We start from the raw sequence: 18,132 nt of genomic DNA, 5'->3' as shown, positions 1-18,132 counted from the left end.
GGCTCGGCTCGGCGATCCTCCGCCTGCGCGCACACGCACCCATACGTGCGTGCACGCGCGTGCGTTGTGCACGCACGCAAGTACAGTGAGCAGATGCACAATCCAAATGTTCCCACGGAGGAAAAAAGGTTTATTATCTGAGACTTTCTATAAATTTGCTGATATTCCAATAAAGCGTTATGATCCGTCTGTGGTGGAAATGATACTTTATGGTGAGTAAAATAAACCTGTAATATTCCTATAGTAGGTACATGATGGTCAGTAGGTCAGTGCTTTATGGCAGTTTTATCTATCGCTGTAATATTCCGTCATTATTCCAATTTCTCTAACATTTATTATAAAATGACCAAACAGTGGCTCGAAAGAGGAAGTTGTTTGCACCAAAACATATTTTGGCTGCTTCGTGTATTTTTTTTTTTTTTTTTTTTTTCTGTGAGTTAAATATTTCCTGCACTGAGGATTTTTTTTTATTAGGAAATATTTCCTCAGATCTGGTGCTGCGCACAGGACGGGAATGTAAAATTTCACTGCCCTTGTTTTAGTGGAAATACTCCATTCTGTCTCTTTGCATTTCATTTCCTGTGTGCGCCCCCTGCCGTTCGCTGCACACGGTGTTTCAGCTTTTGGGAAGACTCGGTCGTAACACGCATGCACTTGTTGATGCACACAACGATGCACTTGACGTTCAAGAGTTGGAAGACAATAGTTTTCTTACTCATCGGCAGCAAAATGTTCCTGGTGTCTGTTTGTCATTGTGAAGGTTTGTTGTTGGATGCAGATAAAAAGTAGACTGTCAGAGGTCACCATGCTTCAGAGGGGGTTTATTTTCAGTGCTGTATTACTCACACTTAGACACTAGGTGGCAGTGTTTGCAAAGACCTGAGACTTGTCCCTGTGAAGCCTTTTACTGAAGAGGCTGATCCTGTTTGTTGAACTGAAGCAGTGAACAGCACGGTCAAAGTTTACCTGGAGTAAAAACTGTCGTTGGCTAAGTCATTAATGCTTCTTCTCCTTTTTTGTCAGTCTTTCATTTCCTGAAGTATTTTACCGGTTAGTGGGAAAATTTCATGTAACTGAGATGTTGCAGGAATCTGAAACACAGCCTTAGTTTGTCTCAGTGAGGTGACAGATTTTTGACTGTTCAGTTCATCAGATTTTAGAGATTTATGAATAATCACTCTGACTCTCTAACTGCCACCGTTCAACACTGTGAGCACGGTTGCTGTTCATGCTATCACTTGATTTTCTGTGTGGGATTTAATTGTGTTAAACAGTTTTAAAACTGTGACTAAATTAACCTACGTGTTCCTCCATTCTTCACGTCAGACTGAGACTCAGCAGTTTGTTATCGACATCTCAGCCGCTCTGGAGGGAGTCCCGGGGTGAAAGCCAGCTAATTGCAGCCCCCTCCCTTCCCCCGTGCAGGAAGTATGTGGGGATTAGGGAGAGGTCAGTTTGTTCTGGAAGACTCTGTGACCTGACTGACCGGGCCGTACCTGACCTCTGCTTAGAGCCGCTGAGAAATCCTGCGTCTTCTGAGATGGTCCCGCTGCAGAGGACTGCTTATGAACTATAACTGACCCTCCACATCCTGCGTCCCTCTCTGTTTCCCAACATCCAGAGCTAAACCTGACAGCACTAAGCACACACCACCAACAAGACTGCACGAGCCTCTCAGTTGTTTATCTTAAAGGCTCAGTTCAGTCAAACTACTGACCTGACAGTGATCTCAAGCCATAAAAAGGTTTTTTAAAAATAATCCAGCTGACGCCGTCAGGGTCATCTCTGAGTTGCATTATGGGAGCTGCAGTATTTTGGGGTTTGACAGACACACAGGGCGATAAGTCAGGATTTGTTTAAAAATCTGTGTCACATAATTCCTCTGAATGTTTGACAGCGCAACACTAAGTTCCTGGAGTAAATCTTCACAGAGTTCGGTGCAGATGAAGGGATGATTTAGGAGGAGTTTGTTTATCCCGTGCTGTCATTTTACTACAGCAGCATTTTTTAACATGACAGAAAACACCAACATGTTCAGGAGCAGAGTGAAGAGTCAAACCGTTACCTCTACATTTCAAAATGAAAAGCAGCAGGAAAATAATAAATCTGAGGCGCACATCGTGACCAACCTGTAATAAACGTGTGATGACGTGAGCACAGCATTCTGACGCTGTTCTGCTTCCTGTGCATGGTTTTCATTTGCGACTGAATCATCCTGTTGACTGCGCTTGTTCACCTTTGATTATCATGTTGGGTTGAAGAGTCTTTCATTGCCGCACAGTGAACAGACAGATTTCATAAAGTGAAGATGTGGCCTGAGGTTAAAAGAAGAAACAGTGTTGAAGATCAGAGACTTTAGTTCAAAAGCAGCTTTGAAGCATTTGGCTCTGGTGATGTGGTGAGGACGAGTCGGGACAGACAAACACCAGTCAACACCATTATTTAAGTATTAATTACACCACTGCAATCAAACCTGAATCCGTTTTCTGGAAACTTCACGCTACATCAGTTTAATGTCACATCTGCCACAATTAAGAGCCTTTTCAAGTCGGGGAAATAAAAAGACCGTGAAGAACACTCCACCTTTCCCGTAGTTTCACTGTTTCCAAGTGTTTGTGGTATTTCTCTGCCTCTTTATTAGGGGTTAATAGTAATAACTGGGCTCGTCATGCCCTGCCCAGACTGAAAGAGTTTGCTGCGTCATCGTTGATGGTTAAGAATAACGTTTAGCCTTCGGTAATCACAGGGAGCTGAAGACAAGCTTGACCACAAGTAATTATCAAACTTTCTCTCTCCCTCTTTCTCTCTGCCTCCCTCCTTCCTGAGTCCTTCAGAACTTTCCAGGGGGAGGGTTTGGGGGTCCTTGAGGGGGTTCCAGGTCTTCCTGATGACGTTTCAAGGCTTAGTGAGAGGATCCACAGGACTTACTGAGGTTGGTGCAGAATCCTGAGATGATTATAAGCAGTAATTTAATCTACCCTGTCAGACCCACCAATCTACTATTTCACAAATATGTTACCACACTGAGGTGAGAAATAGATTCGCAGAGGCTTCATGTTCAGTTTGAAATGAGAAAAAAAAATTACAGTGACATCTTCATCATCTCTTCCAGGTGTTCATGAGTTCGATCGGTGTCCGTCCTCCACACTCTGTCTTCCTCTCAGCATGATTTTGGTTGGAGGAAGCCTGTTGTGGCTTCACCACTGACACACTTAGCAGGAGTCCTAGCTGAAAGAAATTCCCGGTCCTGTTATCGCACATCTTTAGAAGAAGTCTAAAACAGCCACAGGAAATGTTTGGCTTCCTCATCCTGTTTGGGTATTTTGGAAGTTTGCAGATTCTGGCAAAGAATCAAACAACAAGAGACAACATGGCTCCCAAAACCCTCGGGTACATACAAACATGGACAGTCACGAAAGATCACGTGTGAAAACACCTGAGATGTGACTCAAGTCAAACAGTGACTGAGGAGTCCTGGTGAAGGGTTAAAAAACTCAGCTAAACACCTCTAACCTGACCTTACCAAACCTGTAACTAACTTCACAGGAGTTACTAACTGACACTGAGTTAACATTACAAGCTAAAACTAACCTGGCATGACCTTTTCTGAAACTAATCCGTTGCAAATCTTCTTGTGACAGTGAAACTGTTTGGAAGCAGAAATCAGAACAAGAAACAACATGATATGGAAGCAAAAGATCAGCTCCTGCAGTCCAAACAGAGAATGATAGTCAGTGGTTTCCATTCTGATTTGGATATCATCCCAAATAGATATAACACCCAGTAATTCTTCAGACTTGCTTGAGTTGTGTAATCCATCACTATGATTATAGAATTTTTAGGGTGTTAAAGTTACAGTGTTGTCGTATGGTAATGAAAAGTGGATGAAAAGTCAGTGAGTGTGTGAAAAAGTAGGAAAACTATGTTGGAACTTCTAAAAATCAGCATCATGTGACATGAAGCCTGGTTTGTAGTGAACATGTTCAAACATGCAGAGGTTATCTGACAGCTGAGTGGTTCAGCAGCTCCTCATCACTCAGGAGACGGATCAGTCTTTCACTCAAACTCAACACCTTCCTGTCAGCTCCCCAAAAATCCCTGACACAAAAGGTCGAGACTCGAAGTGGAGCTGTGTTAACGTTAATGTGCGTTTGGGCTTAGCTCATACCTCTCTCTATTTCCAGTTTGACCCTGACGGAGGAATCCTCAAGGGCTTAAACACCATGGCTACGGGTAATGGGTGTTACTTAACCTCTGTCAGTGGCCAGGAATTAGAGGTCAGAGGTCACTGAGGTGACATTGTCCAGACAGGTGACCTGTTGAGAGTGAGCTAATTCCTCATAATCTCGGGACACTTTTTTTTAAAATTCTGATTCCCGAGCAGAGTAACCACAATATGGGAGAAAGAAAACCAGGTGTCAGAATCAGAATCAGAAAAACTTTATTGCCAGGTATGTTACACATACAAGGAATTTGACGTGTGTTTACATCATTGTACTTTTTCAGTTACTCAGCATCTAAAGCGCTGCAGACATGAGGATGATGTCTCAGTTCTGGCAGCCATGTGTGGGTTTTGGTGCTAGAACGAACCTGAGTGCACCAACAGTTAGGTCACCATGGATGGCCTATCAAACATCCACCGTTTCGTTCTTATACACACTTATATTTTTTTCCTGTCGCTGACTGATTGTGTTCTCACCCTTTAAATAACAGCTGATAGTCATACGATTGCAGAACCACATGTGGTTTTGGTGGCACACAAGTTCAAAACAAGCCCAGAGCGTTTGAGTACAAAGTCTCCACAGTGAATCCACTGATATCATCCAAAGCACCTCAGAAGTCCCCTGCATCTGAGCGGTCAGGTTTGCTGCTCTCAGTCAGCAGCAGTGGGCGCTAAATCCCAAACGGAAGGATGGATATTTGGCAGGGCTGCTGGGGCCCCAAGCAGCAGGGGTCAGGGGTCATTCTGTGTGCTGAGTAGGTTAAGGGAGAAAAAACACGCACACACCTATGTTTGGATTAGATGTGAAGGTTCAGCGTTGTTAACCTGCAGCTGGAATGTTGATGCTTATCTGACCATACAAAGTCAAATGTTGGTCATCAGGTCTCAGCAAAACCCCGAAGACCTGAATTTGCATTTTAAGCCAAACAGAAAAGAATAAACTGGCTCTCCGAATAAAAAACGAAATATGATCTCTGAATATGAATTTCCCATTTTCTCGTTCTTACTTGTTTTTTAATCATTTTATTTGTAAGGGCACATCTAAATCAGGCTTTTTAAAGAAGACCATTTGAAACAATTGAAAGATCCTAAAAAAATTTGCAAGTGGACCTTGAGTCAGGACGGTCTGCTCTGGAAACATCTGGAAACACCTTCTTTTACCTGGGAAACAGATGTTCCCGGGAGCTTTGAAACTTATAAATGGCGCTCGTGTCCTAAACTTCTGTTCAAAAATCAAAAAAGGAAAAAAGAAAAAAGAATTTGTTGGTGAAACAGTCACCACAAGGTGCATTTAGCTGATGTTTCACGTTTTCTGAGAACTTGAAGGACAAACTGATCTCACCTTAAGGTCAGTTTAGTAGCTTTTTAAATTAAAAGTGTTTAATTTTCTGAGAATCTAAAGTTTTCCTAAAGTATCAGAAAGTGATGCGTCGATCTCTCTCTCGAGAAAATCTTTCCACAATTTTCATCCATTTACCCTGATTTTCACCTGCAAACACCACCTCCACCTTCATTCATTCATTCAGTTCCGGAGTCCCCGTGTCAGCAGGAGGAGTCAGAGAGACGGCGGGGCAGCGGGAGGAGGAGGTGGAGCTTCAGGATTATTGTGCGCCGGTTTGAGTGACTGACTGAGTGAGCGTCTCCAAAGTTTAACCGGCCTCTCGTTAGTTCTCTTCTGCCTCGCGTTTGACTGTTGACCAAACAAACGAACCACCGAACCGGACGCAGCCGCGGACCGAAGTGACGCACGGCGGCGCACAGAGACGAGTCTGGGCTCCAGGAGGAGAAGACGCGAAAGTTTTTTAAAGAGCTGCTGGCGTCTGTGCTGGAGCAGTAACCCATGAAACAAAGAGTAAATTTGCTACTGTAGCTCCACACTGACCGACTGACCGACCGACCGACCGACCGACTCGCTGTCCTCCATCCTGCAGACGATCAGGAGGAAGATCATGGACTGAAAGTCTCGGATCTGCAGAATTTTTCTCTGCTTGGAATCACACTATCAACACATGCGGTGGATTGACCGGACGCGCGGTTTCCGTACAATAAATCCTCGGGGATTAAAATAACGAGGGCAATGGATAATTTCTTCACTGAGGTAAGAAGACACTGCTCAACTGTTTGACTGTTTCAGTCGTGCAACATGTTGGACACACGGGACTTCAGGCGCTTTAACGCTTCATGTGTTTGGTTGCTTTAATGAGACGCGTCTCACTGCTGATTCCTGTGGAGTCATGCAGCCTGTCAGCAGCAGTACAAACACTCAGGTGAGCTGGGTTCAGGTACCACAAAGTGCTGTAAACTGAACACAAACTCACAGTTAGTGCCAGAAAAGTTGCTGGAAACTGCTAGAATCTGGAAATCAGTGGGAAAAGAAATCATGTTTATGTCACACACAGTGAGATCAACATCAGATCACTGATGTGACTTCCTACTGGAAGGTGACAGGGGTTTTATAGGAGTAAAGGTGCAATAAATGACTCCAGATTAGCCCCAGACTCATTAAAGAATGCCACACACACATTGTAAGCCCCTATAGGCAGATCACAGGAGTATAACAGGGACTGTGCTGGTCAGACGGGGGTTTGGACTGGGTCCCGGGTGGATCTGTGGTATTTCCGTACCTCTCTTCTCGTTTCCTCCAAGAAAAAAAAAAGCCCTGTAAAGCTATTAATAGAACTCTCAACCTGCATCCCACCGGGGGCTTTTGATTGGCCAGCCAGCAGACAGCCACTTGTTGAATGGCTGTATGATGAAAAAGGGCAGTTGTGGGGGGGTTTGTGTCCTTGATCCTCCGTTTGCAGATGCTGTCAGTTCATTCCTGAGGCTGGGATCGTCCTGGACTCTCTGACACTACATCGGTCTCAGTGCTTTGAAAGCTGCTTTAAATTATTTGGTAATAATCCTAATGGAGGCTCCAGCAGTCATTGTATTTTGGTTATTGAGGAGTTATGGTGAAGCAGATGTGGACGTTGAAGTTCAGCTCTTCACTCTGTGTTCATCACGTCATTCGTTCATTGTTAAGTTGTATCTAATTAATTCTGTCTTCAGCTGTTTGATCCATCTTTTTTCATCTGTAAAATATCCTGTCATCTTATAAAGACTGCGGACGATTAGGCAGGTAACCAGCAACCATTTTGAAAGCTGGCTGATGGTTTAAGGTCGAGTTCCAGCTCCTCAGTTCTGAGCATGTTTCTGCTTTTCTCTGTCTTTGGTGATTGGAAACTGAATCTTTGGTTTTGGGACTGTTGTTTGGACAAAACAAGACATCTGGAGACATCAGCTTGGTCTCTAAGAAATAGCGATGCTTTTTTTCTGACGTTTTATGGACCAAATTAATCATTTAATCCAGAAACTATTTCTATAGGAGGGGAAAAGAAAGTCATTCTCTGATTATCAGCTGATAAGGCTAACAAATGGTTTTTGTCAGTCTGTGTGCAGCGTGTGAGCTTCACAGACATATCGGCAGGTGGGTGGGTAACCTCGGCTCAGGTGGGTTTATTCTCCACAACAACCATGATAATAAACCACAGTCCCGTTTGTCAGGTGGTTAATCTCAGTAGTCTGACTGTGGAAATCGTTCTGGAGTTGTGACTCACGGCTAATAAGCATTCATTGCGGTCGATTTACGACATCAGTACCCACACCTCTCTGTGATGGCGCTGACGTCAGGTAACGGCAGCAGCACCTGAGTCATCCTTTAGTGTTTTTCTCCTTCCTCAGAGGCTTTAGGAAAAGTGTCTGTCATCACTGCGGCTGACATTTCACTGACAGATTGGCTCCTGAAAAACAAAAACACAGAAAGCGATTTTAAAACTGGTTTGTGCTCAGGTCGTGGTGGAACAGTTAGACAGCCGAACAGTTATAAGATGCTCTGCTTCCTGGTTGAAGGGCTGCCTGATTCTCATTGGTCCTGATGCTTTTTCAAAATGCAGCGAGGTTTTCAGCAGTATGAAAGGCCAAAGGTCGTGATAGCGACTGAGCTCATAGGTGCCTGTCTGAGCGTTCAGGCTGAGTAAAGCAAACACTCCGAGGTTTAAGAGAGTTTTTTTTTTCTGCAGCAGAGTTGTACCGGTCTCATGACGAGTGCACAGTACATCTGGCTGTTGAGCTTTCCCTGGTCTTAGAGAGAGAGGGGGGGAATATTTCTGAGTGCCAGAAGCAGGCAGGCGTGCACAGTAGTCTCAAATATCAGCCTGCCTGCCTTTATATCTGCCAGCTAATCACAGCTGAAACAAAGAGTCCAGTCTTTAAGGAAAAGGGCATTTGACAAGGAAGTAAACCAGTTTCCAGTCGCTGCAGATGGAGGCCAACAGTCTGAGCAGGGAGGAGTGTGAACTGGGAAGGAAACTGGAGTGTTTCATATTTATACTGAACACAGTTTAGATGAGGGACCCTCAGTGACTGAGGCTGGACAAAGACATTCTGTTGACAAAGGGCATCGAACCTTCAGCTGCTCTCTTATCGTGAGGGACTGCTTCATGATTCCTGGTTTACTCCTTTAGTAAATTTACTGTGTAAAAGACAGTGCTGCTCCTCATCTGTGCAGACTGAGACTCACGTAGCGTCGTGGCTACATCTTGAAGTCAGTAACTGCTTTGTGTTCATTTCTGCATCCTTGTTTGGAGGGAGTTTGATTTTGATGCCTGCTCTCGCCTGCCAGCACCCGGGTGTTTCATATTCTGAAACAGATATTTCAATTCAACTCAAGATTCTCAGGTTTAATCTTGAATTTTTGTGCGTAAACCTGAATTTTCAGGTGTTAAAAAATGCGTTTGTTTAATCTCAGATTTCGGTGTTTCAGCCGGTGTAAACAAGCCAGTGTTAAGTACAGTGGTCCTAAAGAATGTTATGTTATTTTCAGTGCCTGACGTCTGTAGTCACTGAGTCGACTGTGGTTCAGTGCTTTGGGAGGAGGAGGAGGATGATGAGGAGAAGGCTTTCTATGAATAATCCCATCTATCTGTCTGTCTGTCTGTCTGTCTATCTATCTATCTATCTATCTATCTATCTATCTATCTATCTATCTATCTCTGCTGAGTTAAAGTTGTTTTTTTTTTTTGGAGGTCAGAGGTCAGAGACACCAGCCCCTGAATGTTACGCTGAATAGACACAGCAAAGCACATTGACCCAAACCACAGAGACATGAATGTGTTGACAATGACACATCTTTTAGCAGGAGCTTTCTCGTCTCTAATTACTGAGCTGCAGCCAAAACAGTCTGGGCCAGAGACAGTCCAGGGACTATAAATAGAATCAGACCAGAAATGCAGACTGCAGATTTTCACTCCTTGGTCAGTTTTCCTGTCCAGCGACTGTCAGAGTCACTTTTCATCCTGTGCAGGTTTTAGTCTGAGGCAGAGAAAAGCTGCCAAACACAGAAACATGCTGCACAAACACGACCTCATTTAAAGTGTTAAGGACGAGTACAAGTTGGCAGAGTATTTGGATTTAAGATGCTAATGGCTGAAGTACTTTAAACAGAATATAACCCTTATAACATATCATCAATCTGGTTCAAATCCACTTTCATCCTGATTATAATCATATTGAATATTGGCAAATAATTTTACCTGTCTGACACAAATCTGACCTGTTCTGTGTTTTTGTATATTATCACGTTGATGTGAAAAAAATTGATTCCAGGAAACTGAATACTTTTTTTTCAGAGTGGGGAAAAAAACTCTTTGGTGTAAAACACTGAAACCAGGAGCAGCAGCTGTTGCAGGCAGGATGAGGCAGGTTTCATCCACGTTTCAAAGACTGACACCCTGAAGGCTGCAGAGGAGAATAATCCTGGTCGGTGGGCGTCACTGATTGGCCAATATCCAGTTTTATTATAACCAGTGAACAGTGAGCAGCAGATCAGTTTGTGCTCTGTGTGTGTGTGTGTGTGTGTGTGTTGACACAGTGGAGTCAGTCAGTTGAGCCTTTCAGACGGTTACAGGGTTTGTTTTTATTTGAACTGGTGGGCGTGGCGTGAGGCAGCCTTCACCTGTCTGCCAATCAAACAGCAGCTCTGCCTCAGGTGTGGGTTTGACCTGATCACAGTGTTAGTCGAGGCAAATTTACTCTGCAGCAGCAGCAGCAGCGTCACACAGTGCATCGCACTATCAGACACAGATAACAAAGACCCGGAACATTAAAGAACAGACCAAAACTTCATGCTCTGTATGTGAAAACATCAACATGTTTTTCAGTGTATTTCTGTTTTTCTATCCTGTCGATAATCTCACAGCTTCCCTCAGGCTTCATCTTGTGACCGGGTCAGAAACCTCTGCTTTACGGCTGTGATCGCGCTTCTTTTCTCAGTCAGCTGAATTGTTATCTCAGCCCTGGGTATTGTCGTAATACATCAGAATATCTTGGTTTGTAGACGTCCGTGTCGGCAGAGCCCTGTTGCATTAATGCAACGCCCAGCACAGTGGGACTGTTACGGCGGCTACAGCTTTGGCAGCCTGAGCTCAGTGTTGGCGAAGAGCTGTTTGGAGGTTTGAACTTTGCTGTCACCTCATGGCTGTAAGAAAATCACACGGACGGTTATGCTTCCAAAATAAGCCTGTAAGGATGTGATCACTGCACCCGTTCACCTGGTTTTCAACATTCCTGCAGTCCTGAAACTTACAAAGCTTTTTTTATTCTTCGAGCCTCTTCTCTCCCTTCTCCTCCTTCAGCCTTCAGCCGCCTGCTTTTCTCATTAAAACCATAAAAAGTAACAGCCCGATCATAGATGTTAGTAGGCTCACCACAACAAACAGAGGCCCTGCCCATTTTATACCGCTTCATTTTAACGATGATTTCAACCGTACGAGTTACACTGCTGTGTCAGAGCGTTTCTGGTTCGTCCCTCGGTTTCTTCCAGGCTTGTTTAAGGCTGAAACCTGAAACCTGTGGAGCAGCCAGAAGGAACCGAAAGGAATTTAAACAGCTTGCAGATTTGTCATTTTCTGCAGTGCAGACGCCCCCGCTCCTCGTTGTCCTCTTAGGACAACTGCGTTGTGTGTACAGCTGAATTCTTGCTCAGTTTGCAGGTTTGGTTTGGCCTGGAGTCTTTTCGGGTCAACTTAACAAGTGACCAATCAGAGACTGAGGCAATTGAGAGGCAAATAACTGTCCTGTCCTCTGTTTATCCCCAGCAGTCACTCCTGCCTTCGTAGAAAGTCAGTCAGAGGAAAAGAAAATTCAGAATACAGATACAGTTTCTCATGACATGAAGTCTCATGACCTTTCTCACTCAGTGGAGCTGCCGGGTTGTAATGGAGGTGGTTTAGTTAATAACGGGTATGTGAACACCCAAAAACTCAGGCCATATGTCGGCTAATTACCGAAACCAGTGAAGGCATTTCTCCGTGGATCTGGTCTTGTGCTCAAGGGCAGCGTCGTGTTGAAACAGGAAAAGGACAAACACAATCTGTTGGCACAAAAGTACACCATATCCTAAAATATCATTATATGTTGTAACAACAAAATTTTGCTTTGTTAGAACTAAGAGGCCCAGACATAAGGAAAAACAGGAGCGTCCACATACTTTTGGCCACATAGTGTGAATGTGTATAGCTGGAGTTGGACTCCAAACTGTAACGGTGTCTTGCTTCTTTGCTTTGGAAGTTAAGTTACAGGCAGAAATATTCTTCACACACACACACACACACACACACACACACACACACACACACACACACACACACACACACACACACACACACACACACACACACACACACACACACACACACACAGAGCCTGGTTCTTATTTCTCACGTCATTTTGTGAGTGAAAAAAAAAAAAAACACCCAGCGAGCCGGTGGAGTCTGGCCGCTGGCTCAGTCGTGCCTTCTAACGCCACCGCTGAAATAACACCTACTCAAGGAGGCAGACACTCTGGATGTGAGCCAGAGCCGCCTGCATTCGATCCTAAACTGGTTTCACTGCTGTCAACCGACTGTGTAGGGCAGAGGGGCAACCGTGACTGTGGGAAACTAAACAAAGTCTCAGGCCTGTAGTTCCAGATCCAGGCTCAGACAGGAAACCTATTTATTTTTATTTCCTCCTTTGGCTGCAGTGGAGAGTGCGTTCCACAGTTCTCATTTAAATTTATCATTTTAACGAGCAGCTCAGCAGACGGGTGGTGAAACAGGTAGCGAGACGGTGGTCTTGAAGTGGCGGAATCTTAAAGCGTCCACCGTGCTGAAGTGTCGTTGAGCAACTTATTGCTTTCAGCTGTAGATTTACTGTCCTGCAGCTGAAGACGAAGAGAAAAAGACGGTGCTGAAACGATTAGATGAATAACGTATTGACTGATTGACAGAAATTTAGTTTCAGTCAGTTTGATAATTGATTGTCGGCTCTTGGGTTTTTGGAACTATGGAACCACAGGAACTAAAGTAAAAGTAAAAGTAAAAATAAAAGTAAAAGTAAAAATAAAAGTAAAAGTAAAAGTAAACCATCTGCCAATCAAGTCAAATTTCCAGCTTCTAGTTTCCAGAGTCAGTGAGATACTTTGTGCGTACTCAGGCCTCTCAGGTGTCTTCCTGAAATCTTGGAATGGTGAACATCACCGAGCCATAAACAGACCTTAAACCCGACTTTACAAGCTGCAGGCACCAACATGGCCGACTCCGCGCCCGCTCGTGTGACCAGATCACCGTCATTCACATACCACGGGATTATTTCCTTTAAGATAAGGCATTTTGGAATTGATCTCCAAAGCGCTCCATAACGCTGTTCTCCAGGTTCTTTCACGTCTGCTTCTTGTCTCAGTTTGAAGGTTAATCCGTGATTTAGGTGCAACAATAGCAGCCTTGTGTATGTAGGTCTGTGTTATTGTGATAAAGCTGCCGTCGCGGTCGACGAGGATGAGGTGAAGGCTGATCTCACACATATGTTTTGACTGCAAACGCACCAGTTTTGAGGATTAGAATTCCAAGAAAATGTCTGTTCTTTTAATTTTATAAAATGTTCAATCTGCTTAACCTATTTAAGGTCACTCACAGCTGTAGTTGCCAGTTTTATTTTCATTAACAAAATATTTATTATGGTCAATTTTTCATTGACAGTCATTTTTCACCAACTACAGCTAAAAAAGCTGCGATTTATGTCAATTTATAGAAGTTCTGAAAACATCAAAAACATCTGAGTAAAAATCGATTATATCCGGTGTGATAATTACAAACTCAGAGCTGTTTAGCTCCAATCACTGCCTGAAGCCTCTGAAGCTTCAGCACAGACAGTAAAATCAGTGTCTGAGTGTCCAGGTGTTCACGAAGGTCAAAGTGTGTGTAGGTTCAGATGTAGCTCGTGACCTTCGGTGTCACCTGACCTTTCGATGTCGTTGTGTAATAAAGCAGAAACTCCATTAAGATAATGTTAAAAACCGTCGCTCTGTACGTGATGCGTCCACATATTTTCCCTCCGATGCATCCAACCGGATGCACGAACCTTTACTCTGCTGCATGAGAGGTCATGTCTCGGTTCGGTGGCTGCGGAGGCGATATTTTTAAAAAAAACAAAAAAAAACGAGTAGAGTGGGTTTTAATCTGAGATGCTCTCCTGACACTAATCCCTCAGCGTCCTGCTGCGTCGTGGTTCCCCACTGTTGAAATGGTCAATTAAAACCAGCAATGGAAGTTTCTGGATCCGACCCAGTTTGATTTATCTTCGCTGACGAGCTGTCACTCTGCCTGTGGAAGGCAGCTGGAGGGAGACGAGTGTTTTGATATGTGAGACTCTGCAGCTTAATCTGTGAGTGTGCTTCGTTTCCTTTACATCATTTGATCATTCTTGACATTCTTTGATCCTTTGTCATTATTCTGTACTGTTCTTTATTTGGATCCTCATAAGCTGCCACAAAGAAGCTGCCAAATAATAATCAACAGAAATAAAATCATAGTTTCAGAGAACAATAGAACTTAAATGCTGCTCAGTTTACAACGGTCTGAAAGAGAAAAGCATCAAATCCTCACATTTCAGAAGTCGGACCCAGAAAATTAATATTTTTGCTTAATAAATGAGTTTAATTATTAATTGTCAGAATTGCTGGTGAATAGTTTCGTGTTGATTGTTTCAGCCGTTTGCACAACAATCCAGGCATAAACATCAGAAAGTAACGGAGCTGACGTCACCGATGAAACAACACAATTTAAACAACAAAAACAAAACAATGAAAACAAGAGAAGAGAAAAGAAAAGTCAGAGGAAAAAATCAGAGCAACTGAAACAAAAAAAAACACAAAGGAGTCACGGTTTGTGCGTTTTGTCTGTCACGTTCATGTTCAGCTGCTCAGGTTGTTGTGCAGTTTGGCTCGTGCAGTGGTTGTGTCGTAATTTATGAGACTCATATACCTGAAGGCAGTTTACACTTGTCACGGACAAAGTATTGGATGATACACACCCATGGACACACACACACACACACACCTGGCCCACAAAATAACAGTCCAGGAATCCACCTGTCTGACAAACTGCTGTAATAATTTAATGGAAACACCTGCAGGAAGGAAGCTATCTTCCTTCTTCCGTTCCCCAGAGGGGCAGAAGAAAATGCCTGTAAGGGCGAACGTATGGCTGAAGGCAGGTGTTCGGTCGCACAGGCCTGCGTTCTGTGTTCCTCTCATCTGCTTTCATTCACAGTCGGAGTGAATGATCACAATATGCAAATGAAGAGTCATCACGAGTTCGTCCACTGCATCCGTACTTCCCACCCCCAAAAACAAATCAACTGTCCCTGAATAACAATGTTTGAATTTTTTCTCTCTAACTTTAAAAGGATGTTGGTTATTGTCTCAGATACACACAGCTCTGTTTCTGATCAGATCTGGGAGAGAAGTAGGAGGGAGGTTATCTGATCCTAGCTCTATGGTCACAGCAGCTTCCTGGAAACCCCCGTCCACACAAACACTCACAACATAACACAACACAACACAAGTGGAGGCTAGGCACAACCCGAGAAACCAAACATCCATTTCCACTAATTAGCTCTTTCTTGTGCGATCCTGTTACCGTGTGAGAGTGCAGGTCGTCTCGTCTGAAGCCTCCACAGAGTCTTTTTGCTGTGGCTGTTATGGAAAGCTGAAAAGTTGAGTCATTAAGGATCTGATGTGATGCAGCTGATTGATTTTTTTTTTTTTTTTTTTTTTTTCCGGGGCAGTGTGGAGCCGAAAAGGCAATCAGAGCATCTCTTCTCTTCAGACATCACGGTTTCCCTCCTGATTCCTGGAGTCCATTAACAGTTATTGCACTGTGTATGATCAATATACAGAGAGTCCTTCAGAGTCGTATGTTTATGTTCTGCTGTTTGCAGTTTGACTCCCGGGCGTGGGAAGTACCTCAGTCTCACAGAGGTTCTGCTACTTTACTGGAGAATTTCTATTTTCTTCTTCTGTAATTTTACTTATTATTATTGTTTTTTTATTTACTCTTAGATTCTATTGTAGATTCACATTTTAGATTCAACGTTAGGTCTTTATCTTGGAAGCAGTGGTCGATCAAATAGTCTCGTTCAGGTTCATTTAGTAGCTGTTCTGGAGCTTTCGTTTATATCACACAGTCTTCATCAGCAGATGACGTTGTCCTACTGGAAAAATCTCTCAGCCTGGGGAGTTTCACCCAGCAGAATACCTGTACTTTTAATTTCAGTGTTTACTATGACTTCTTCCTCTGCTGATGATCATCAGCTCAGGATGCTGCCATTCCTTTACATCCTTGAAATATCTTTACCAGTGACTAATGTGGATAAACTCAACTGTCAGATGCCACGTTATGTTATTTCGAAACTGATTTTTTTTTTTTTTCTATGGTGAGTAAGAAGTTACGGCTCTTTGCTTTATCAGTAAGTGAGCTGTTGGATAAACCAGTAGATTTGCTTCAGTTGCTCTGAACAAAAACCTGAATGAGCAACAGCTTTTTTTTTTGTGAAGACAGACTCACTGTAGCTTTATGCTCAGTCAGAGCAGAGGGAGAAAGAAAGAAGGATGTTCATCTGCCTGTCACGCTCGCCCTCTCCATCACTGTCAGTCCATCAAATCTGTGAACACTTCATTCTCCTGATAAGGTCCGATGTTGAAGAGAACCAGGTGGAGCTCTGTCTCTCCTCCGTAGTGTTTCCTGACTCGGCCTCAGAACATGCAGAGTTGAGAGGAGTGAGGAGGTCCAGATGTGCTGGTTGCGTTGCAGTGACTGTGTGCTGGGATATACTCAGGGTTGTGTTACTGAAACAAGTTTTATGTAGTTTCTGTTCATTCCAAGGTTGTTTCCAAGGTTAAGAATGAACTTTGAACTCAAGCCAACATGGAAGATCTAAGCTGAGATATGTTTTTAAATTGGCCGTGATGAGATCGTTTTTCTGTCCCTGCAAACAACAAAATGATGACTTCAAGGAAACAAGTTACCCAGACTTTTTTTTTTTTTTGGAGAAATTTCCTTGAAGTCATCAGTCCGGTGTTCACTGAGACACTCGGCAGACCGAAGAGCTGCTCCGTGTAACCTTTTGAACCAGACCAGTTCTGAGGAAATTGAATGTGGTACTTTTGGCACACTTTGCGGGTCTGATCCACAGTGACGCTGTAAATCAGAAGTGTGCGGCCTGTTTTCATCCCGTTCTGGTGGGAGGAATGTTGGCTGATGAATAAACAATTTGTTTTTGTTTGGTTGCTGGATTGAAACTCTGGAAGCCTTTAGTTTGATTTGGTTTCAAATGACTCTTGAACTGAAAATACACCATCCGATAAACACAGAACCATCTTCTCAGTGCTTGGCCACATTTTTGAAAAATGTAATCTCAGTTTCACTGAGGCATAAAACTCCTTCACTGGCCTGTTTCTTTTCTTTCAACTCCATCCACGATGATTTGATCAGATATTATACATTTTTATTAAGATCCAAGCCTTGTCTTCTCATTTGACAGTAAACTTTTTTGAAATACTGTTTGAGAGCTAATGAATCCTTCCAAAACCCAAAAGACTGTTTCTGAGTGGTGTCTTCATAAAACAGTGTGTCCACCAAAGTGCCCATGAGCTAAACCTCATCAGCTGTAGTAATTTTATCGTTGTTGAGTCCACTGTTTGCTACCGCTTCACTGATCTCTCGAGTTCTGTGCGTCCCAGAGGATTTTCTCATTACACTGTGTGAAATATGGTGATTTAAGTACACTTTGAGGTCTGCTGCGATAAAACAGACCCTTTAATTTTGTTTACACATACACTGCAGAGTAATTCTTCTCTAATTCCACCCTCGCCTCGCCACTTAACCCAGTTCATCACTGGCCAAGCCACCAGAATTATTAGATTGTCTTTGCGAGTGCACTCAGTGACTTGACACTTTTCCAAAAAAGCCATAAAGCCATTAGAGGAAGTTAAAAGCTCTGAGGGTTGAAGCGTGTCCCAGGATCAGGCCTTTCTCACACTAAACTGAGCAAACAGCTCGAGACTGAATGAGCAGGGTTATCTCTGCAGTGTCCTGAGTCAAACTGCTTCAAAGGGATTTTTATACCTGAAGATCAAGGCTCGCTTCCTAAACTCAGATCTGTCTGAGATAGAGGTAATTCAGACATTAAAGGCAGAATGTGAAAATGTAGGTCAGTGAGGACTGAACAAGATAAGGAGGAAAATCTTATTTTGATTAAGTGTAGACAGTGGCACGCTGGGTTTTGCCGTAGTTGTAGTTGTTGTAGTAGTAGTGCCGTTGTCTGTCGGAGTTTCCTGCGACTGCTTCACAATTAAAGCCATCCCATGTTTCCCCAACTGGATGCTTTTAATGTGAAGCAGAAACAGAAGTAACTGTTTGGTTTGCATTAGCACTAATGTAATACAGCTCTGACATGGTGCTGGTAGAATGAACCGTAAACAGGACTGCTGTGCAGGCTCCTTACTGCTTATAGGGAGTCGAGAGGGACTCAACAATGAAAACTACTACATA

At 43.4% G+C, this 18,132-nt stretch overlaps 1 protein-coding gene across 1 annotated transcript in view; it reads left to right on the top strand.

Annotated features, from left to right (window-relative positions):
* Positions 1-5,869: 5,869 nt before the first annotated feature.
* myo10 (myosin X) overlaps positions 5,870-18,132 on the top strand; it is a 115,348-nt gene continuing 103,085 nt past the window's right edge. Inside the window, exon 1 of the mRNA XM_041054559.1 lies at positions 5,870-6,320. Coding sequence (XP_040910493.1) covers positions 6,300-6,320 — 21 coding nt within the window. The 5' untranslated portion in view covers positions 5,870-6,299. The remainder of the gene's footprint in view (positions 6,321-18,132) is intronic.

The sequence above is a fragment of the Toxotes jaculatrix genome, chromosome 14 (genome assembly GCF_017976425.1).
Source record: "Toxotes jaculatrix isolate fToxJac2 chromosome 14, fToxJac2.pri, whole genome shotgun sequence".
Taxonomy (NCBI): Eukaryota; Metazoa; Chordata; class Actinopteri; family Toxotidae; genus Toxotes; species Toxotes jaculatrix.
Note: the sequence above shows the minus strand (reverse complement) of the source record. Positions and strands in the feature narration are given on the sequence as shown.